Source organism: Poecilia reticulata, linkage group LG16, assembly GCF_000633615.1.
Source record: "Poecilia reticulata strain Guanapo linkage group LG16, Guppy_female_1.0+MT, whole genome shotgun sequence".
Classification (NCBI taxonomy): Eukaryota; Metazoa; Chordata; class Actinopteri; order Cyprinodontiformes; family Poeciliidae; genus Poecilia; species Poecilia reticulata.
The window spans coordinates 19,610,134-19,617,586 of NC_024346.1; the positions used below are offsets into that span (position 1 = coordinate 19,610,134).

At 40.3% G+C, this 7,453-nt stretch overlaps 1 protein-coding gene across 4 annotated transcripts; it reads left to right on the plus strand.

Annotated features, from left to right (window-relative positions):
- Nucleotides 1-1,491: 1,491 nt before the first annotated feature.
- Nucleotides 1,492-7,350, plus strand: LOC103478466 (myb-related transcription factor, partner of profilin). 4 transcript variants are annotated; one of them, XM_008432352.2, is made up of 4 exons: nt 1,492-1,614; nt 1,897-2,627; nt 4,037-4,462; nt 4,533-7,350. In XM_008432352.2, exons 2-4 carry the CDS (start codon nt 2,372-2,374, stop codon nt 5,345-5,347), a joined length of 1,497 nt encoding a protein of 498 aa, XP_008430574.1. In that variant the 5' UTR covers nt 1,492-1,614; nt 1,897-2,371; the 3' UTR covers nt 5,348-7,350. The 4 variants fall into 4 exon arrangements, with proteins under 4 accessions (XP_008430574.1, XP_008430575.1, XP_017164887.1 ...); XM_008432353.2 differs by having other exon boundaries at nt 4,539-7,350; XM_017309398.1 differs by having other exon boundaries at nt 1,492-2,627.
- Nucleotides 7,351-7,453: the final 103 nt, after the last annotated feature.

Here is a 7,453-nt window from a genome sequence, read left to right on the forward strand (position 1 = left end):
TTTGTTTAAAGTCTTAAATAATTGATGTTCAAGCTCGTCTGAGTAATCTATCATATTATTTATTCTATACATTTGATAAGTTCACAACTTACGTGCTTCTTGCCACAAAATACACAAATAAGTGAAAATATCCAGTGTTTTTCTATAAGTGACTTAAAATGGTTGGTTTTGTTAATTAAATACAAGATTTTTGTGTTTGTTGGTCATTTAAAAAATTTTGTAAGAATCCAAAGCGTTTAAACCTACAGGCTTGTGTACTTTGAGAGATTGCCTTTGGACAGATTCCTTATCTTTGTATGTTTAACACAGATGGTCAGAGCAGGAACTTACTTTCTCTTTTCTAAGAAATCAACTCACAAGACGTGTGAAAATTGTGCTGTTTCATCGGAATAGTTATTTAGGGAATTCTGACATATTTCCAGGCACCTCAATTGGCTTTTCACCATTTAATAATATAAACTAAAGTTAATAGTTTTAACATGCAGATGCAGCATAGAACAGTCACAAAATCTTTCTTTACGTAGGAAATCTGCATTTTCAAGCTGGTCAAGAGCAGAAGAGAGGAAAACTCTTATTTCTGTTAAAACATAATATTTCTAGGTATCACACTGAACTACTTGTTCTAGTTAGTGGTTCTGATAATTTAATTGTTTTATTCTGAATTTTTTGTATAAATATAAGCATACATATAAATATGACAGTCTTTATAGCTCTTAATTTTTTTTTTTTTGCCATTTTCCCATTTTGCAGTCTTAAGCCTTACTCAAAGTGGGGCATATTTGTGTTGCATATCTGAAAAGTGTGACATTCTGTATTCAGTCCCCATATTTTGTTGAAATTATGACATCTTTTAGCGGATGTCTGCAAGCTGTGCACATCTTTTGCCAGCTTTTTCAATTGAAATTAGATCTGGACATTTTAAACATGAATATGTGTGGAACTTTATTACTTTATGTAGTAAGTCTGGCTACACGCTAAGTGTTATCTTCCTGTTTCTCCCAAGACTGCCTTGTATTTAGCTCCATCCGTCTTCCCATCAAACTAGACCAGCTTCAAACTCCTAAAGCTGTTTTGTAATCTAACTCTGCTTAAAACTATTGTTCTTTAACACATATTTGAGATATTCAGAGAACAGCTGTATTCATTGAATTTAAATTACACAAAGAAAAACTAATTACGTGACTTTTGAAGATAACTGGATATACTGGACTTGCATAAATAAATATAAACGCATGCCACACCTTGCAGATTTTTGTATAGGAAAAAAAAAAAAATTCTTCCAGTTAATATGTTCTATTTTGTGATGGTCCGTCAAATAAAAGCACAGAAAATACATTGCAGTTTGTGGTCCTGACATAATGAAATATGAAAATACAGAAGAGGTGTTGGTATTTTCTCCCAAAGCACTGCAAATGTTCCAAAAAGGCATAATTTTAGACATGTCGGAGAAAAAAAAACAAAAAAAACTTGAAGTCTCACGCCGACTGTTCCTGAACGCCGCCCACCAATGACGTAAACATTAAGCGACTGTCTCCGGGTCTGTGTATCGGCTGCTAACAGGAGCTTTTTCATTGTTGTTGTTTGGTCTCGCCTCCCATGTGGGCTCGTCTTCAGGTAGGACTCACCGTATTATCTCCCCATTAACCGCTTCTGCCCAGCTTGACGCTGACAACGCTCAGGAAGCTGCTGCTGTGACCCGCAGCTCAGGCTAACGGCTAGCTCCATTTCAACACCAGCTCTTAATGTATGCGGAATGCGCAACCATTGCGGATGTTGTGCAGAAAAAAATGCGCAGCGATGCGACACAGAGCAGGGGAAATGGCGTTTTAAAATGGCAAGCAGCGGCATCATGACTGTGCAGCCCAGCTGTTAGCAGTGTTTTGTTTTGTGTTTCAGATCTAGGAGGAGAGCCTCCACCTGGAGGATGCTGCTGTGTGTCAGACAGATGGAGGGGTTCATGTAGCCCTCAACCTGCACCTTATGCACCCTCAATGTGGGAGTAATAACACAACAGTGCAGCTGAGAATGGCTGAAATGCACTGAAGGTGCCACAAATAGACAGTAAAGTGTCTATAAATGTACAATCAGAGAACATGGTTGTTTTAATTGCCATTCTTCAAGTATGACTTAGAGTTTTTTAAGGGATACTGTTTAAAACAGTATTTAAAAATAGTTACATTTTATATTTCCGAAAAGGAAACAAACAAACAACAACAACAAAAAAAAGAAATCACTTCAGAGTGTCTGTGCAACAGTAGCCATGTTAAAATGCAAGCTTTACATGAAACTTTGAGCTGCAGTTAATGGGGAGGGGGCTGCCAGTACCAGAATTGGCCCGCCAGTCAGTTCTGCTCTAAACCAGGTCTGATCCATGACTGAGTACTACGAGGAGGGGGGGCTGCTGTACGAGCAATCACCTCCCATGCACATCAAAGTGGAGTCCCCGGAGGGAGCCTTTGGAGGGGCAGCCTCAGAGAACGGCTTCCCCAGGGAGGATGAAGACTCGGAGAACAGCTGTGACCAGACCAGCGCCTTACCTGGAGGACTTCCCTTCAACGTGGTAGTGGTGCATCCCAACATTATGGCACCCGGCATGTCATCAGATGACCTTTTGACCATTGAGCAAAGTAAGTTTGTAAAAGTGACGGCTGTTTGTTTGTTTGTTTGTTTGTTTGTTTGTTTGTTTGTTTCTATGCAAGTCAGCTATCAACTCTGAACAGCTTCCCTATTCCTACTGAAGAAAAGCTTTTCCCACAACATGATGCTGCCACCATCATGGTTCACTGTGGGGATGTGTTTTCATGTGGTTGAGCAAAATTAGAGGTTTGTAGGTTTGCAGTTTAACAGAGGAAAGTCTGGATGTTTCTCTAATTAAGCCGCTGATGTTCTAAAAAAAACAATTTATGCTGAGATTAAATTACTCTAAGGTGGACTTTTTATAAATTAGGTGTTTCTAGAAGACGGTTGGTAGAATAGGATGATTAAATTCAAGCACACCGAAAATGTTGTAAATAAGGCGATATTTAAGTTTGCAGTTGTAAAATTAAACGTTCCATGGATTTGAAAACTGTAACTGAAATTAATGTCAGGCATGTAAGGCTATTATAAGATTTGTTGCTACTAGTAAGTTAATCTTCTTTCTCCATTCTTAATACGCTGTTCTGAAATGCAGTTAAGTTTATCTTTAAAATCAAAAAGACAGTTTGTCAGTTTGTAAAATATTACACAAAAGTACATGCCTACAAATCTTTTGTGTCAATTACAAGGCTTGTATTTTCAAATGTGACTCCGAATTATAACAGAAACAATATAATCAGCAGAAAATTATTCAATTAAAATTATTATGACCACATTTCACTTTGCTCCTACGTTCTTATAATGTTCTTTGAGTTTACTTAATGCAGAAGATATTTTATTTATTTACTTCTTTTTTTTTTTTACATAACTCAGCAATCCATGTTCATGTTGGAAGAATGCTGCAGTGCATGGAATAGGACAAATTAATGGAAAATTTCATATATATAAGAGCTGGCCTTTTAGTATTTTTTTGTTATTTTTATTAATTCTCTATGCTATGACAGACATATGTCTGTATTTTAATATATGTTTCAAGGAGTAAGGTTTTGTGGTTTTGTGACTAGATACAATCTATGTAGTGAAAATATGTGGTAAATAGCTCTTTCATTCATAAATGTTACAAAATAGTGCGCCTATACCTAGTGGACCAATGTTCAAGATCATATCATTTATGTTGGTTATAGGTTTAAATGGAGATAAAAAATGTTGAAACAAAAATATATATTAATGAATGTCACACTAGATGTTTGTGTATGCAAATTGATCACTTAAGTAAAATGTGCTATCTTATTATCCATGATTATTAAAACACAATTAAACATGTTTTGTTTGACAAAAATCAGAATAAACTTTTTTTTAGGTAATTTTTTGTTTTTTCTAATTGATGTCTGACAATTTAAAAAAGAGGAAGTTTTTTTTTTTAAATTCAGTGTAATAAAAATATGGCTTTTCTCCACAGACAGAGCCATGTCGGCGGCGCTGGCTGCCGGCGGAGCGGGTAAAAGGAAGAGTCGTTTCAGCGGGGCGGAGCTGGAGGTCCTGGTGTCAGAAGTCACCCGGTGCGAGGGCGAACTCTTCGGTCCCGCCGGGAGACTCCGGCGGAGAGAGAGGGAGCGCATATGGGCGGGGATCCTGGAGAGGGTCAACGCCGTGTCCCGAGTGCCACGCACGCTTCGAGAAGTTAAGAAGCGCTGGGACGACCTGAAGCGGCGCAACGGAGGCAGGCTGGCGGACGCCCGCCACCGCAGCTGCTACCTGCCGTCCAGCAGGGGGGCGTCGATGCTCGGGCGCTCCTCACAGCCGAGTCCGAGGCTCCAGCAGCAGAGGCAGAAGCAAAGCAGCAGACCAAAACCTATTTTCCCCTGCTTCCCTGACTCTGACCCAGGTAACAACAGATTTTTTATTTTTTTTTTTGTGCAGCTGTATTTGCAGTAACTTCTGGTCCCATCACGCAGGTGTAGGGGTGGACGGATCAGACAGGGATGCTTTGGAGAAAGAGGAGGACATTTCTGAGCGTGAGCGAGACATGGGGGAGCCTGAGTGTGAGGCGGTGGAAAACAGCATAGATGACAAACTGGGATTGGGTCTGGGTCTGGGAATCGGACCCCCACCTACGTCGGAACGATGGCTGCCGCCTTCTCCTCTCTACAGCGCTCCTTTCTTGAACGGCAGCCCCCAGCCCAGCAGCCCCCAGCCGTCACTTGGGACGCAGCAGGGTCCCCTCGAAGCCCCGCCCCGCAGCTCGTGGCTCGAAGATGAGCTCCGAGGCTTAGGGGAGGCTGCGATTCAGCTGGGAAATCGGGTGGAGAAGAGCCTGCGGGAGTTCGGGGAAAGCTTCAGACAGGACATGAGAACCCTCGTCGCTTCACAAGAGGCTCTAGCAGTCAGTCTGCAGCAAAACAATGTCCTCTTGCAAAGGCTTCTGGGAGTGCTGGAAGCCCAGCAGCAACCGCAGCCCCAGCAGCATCGTGGACAACAAGCGCACCCCTCACAAACGCCTCAGCAGCAGCAGCAGCACTTACAGCCACAGCAGCTACAGCACATAGAGCAACAGCATCTGCAGCAGACGCAGCAGCAGCATCAAATGCACCTACAACAGCAGCCGCAGGTAACCCAGCACTCTAATAATCAGCCGGCGGTAGCATCGGCACCGTCATCCCCAGAAATACACGGCACTTTTCCCCCGGAACCCGCCGCAGACACGAGCGGAAACCTGCACCGGCCGCGGCGAGGGAGAGCTCTCGAGCACAGGCGCAGGAGACGGCGCTGAGAATGTATTTTTAGAAAAAAGAAAAAAAAACTGTCAATGTTTGAAAATGTGATGCTCTTTTTACTTGCAGTATTTCTGTAAAAAATTACTAGTTATATACCCTGTTTTTCATCTCACTCCATATCCGTAAGCCATTGTGTACTTAGGTCTGTTTTACAGAAAGGACTGGAGCAGTTTGTTGAAGTAGACTCAAGTTAATAGGGTGGCCTTTACATTACCCTCGGTACCACAAAAACGTGTGCATAAATCTGTGGTCAGAAAATATTTAAACAACAAAGTGAAGAATTCACTTTACAAACTTTTCCAAGAGGGGGAAAAAAACAGGCTTACTATAGTCTCTGATGCTCAGTTCGCATGTTTCTCTGCAAAGTTCGGTGATGCTCTTAAAGATTCAATCCTGACTCGGTTTTCCTGACTGACTACATCATCATAAAGTACTTGTGATCTGCACTTGTTTCCATAAATTGTAGTTTTGCAGCTGTTGTAAGTACCTTCTAATGTATGCTTGTGCTTTTTTGGATTTTCTGCTCCCTCACTGAAAGGAAACAAAGTTATGGAAAACGAGAAAATCACATTGAACCAGAATGGTGGCACTTCTATTCAGGGCATTCGGTCGCCACTAGGCATGGGCCGGAATGAGACACTCGTTTCATGATGAGCTTCAGTGAAAATTACCAAGTTTCACAGTAATAACATGAAAATTTAAAGGAGACATATGAAACCTAGTTCAATTGCTTTTAGTTAAAAAAGCTGTCAGCTGAAGTTTCACCTTAAGAACAACAAATAGCACTTTTTATTTAGTTTCCACACCATGACAATCCATGTTTTTTTTTGTAACCAAAAATATTTTCCAACATGCAAGTTTCTTTGTTATAAACGAGGAAGACGTTAAGGACTTTTCTTTAGGTGGTGACAGGCCTACGTTTGTATAGCACTTTATCAAGTCTGAGGGCTCCGAAGCGCTTTACGCTAGAATCCATTTTTCACACAATGATGGCACCACTGTCGGCAGCCACGCCAGGTGAAATGTGCTGCAGAAGGACTCGACGACTGAGACGGACAGGGCGTCAACCCACCGGGTACGGGACGGACTTCCACCCCTGAGCCACTGTTGTCTTTCTTTAAGCTTACAGCAATAGGTCGGGGAGGGGAGGCTCCCTTTTGCCTGATCAGTACTTTTTCTGGCACTGTGTGTTAAAGGGTTTTCGAAACTAACTTTTTTAAAACCCCGGTTCACTTGACAGCAGAATCAGGGCCTCTACCAACTAGTAGAGGTAAACTATGATTTATTTATAATGATTGTTTATATCAGTATTTGTCTTAAAACTTTTTTTTTTTACAAAAGTTTCCAAATTTTTATAATATTTCTTAAAAGGTACATTGTTTTTTTTTTTCGTTGTGTCAGAAAAAAAGTGTAGAAGTCAGCAGATAGGCAGTGTGCAGCAGGAAGTTAAAGAAGTGCCGAACCGCCATTACAGCTGGGAAAAAACTTAAATGTGATACTTTCTTTGGTATGTTGTGTTTTTTTTGTTTTTTTCTTTTTGATGATACTACTAACTGGCCCATGCCTAGTCACCACATGCTTGTTCTGTTTCAATAGTTTTCATTATACTTTTCCAGGTTTTGTCTGGACAACATTAAGCTGTGTTCTGAAGGTGCATTTTGAGATAAAATTGTTATATTTTAAAGCCTTTTTGAATATATTATATATATATATATGTATATATATAGCTACATATATATGGGGGAAAAAAACAGGTAAGCATCACAGTATGATTCAGACTTCAGCTCGTGTTTATGATGGACTTTTAAAGCATTCATTAGTATCTTGCAGCTATTGATAATCTTGCATGCAGTATCATGGACGTGTTTGTAAATAGTTACATAGGAGCATTAAATGACCATCTATGTAGTTTTGCACAAGTTATATTTTGTAGATAGATGCCGTCAGATGAAATGTAACTAAACTTAATAAAATACAACTATGAGCTGCAGAAAAACAATGCATTGGTCACTTGTGGATTTGTTACAGCATATAAAAAGTCATTTATATTTTATTTTAATGAATCTAAGTTTCTTAATTGCTTGTGGTTAAAAAAATTTAAA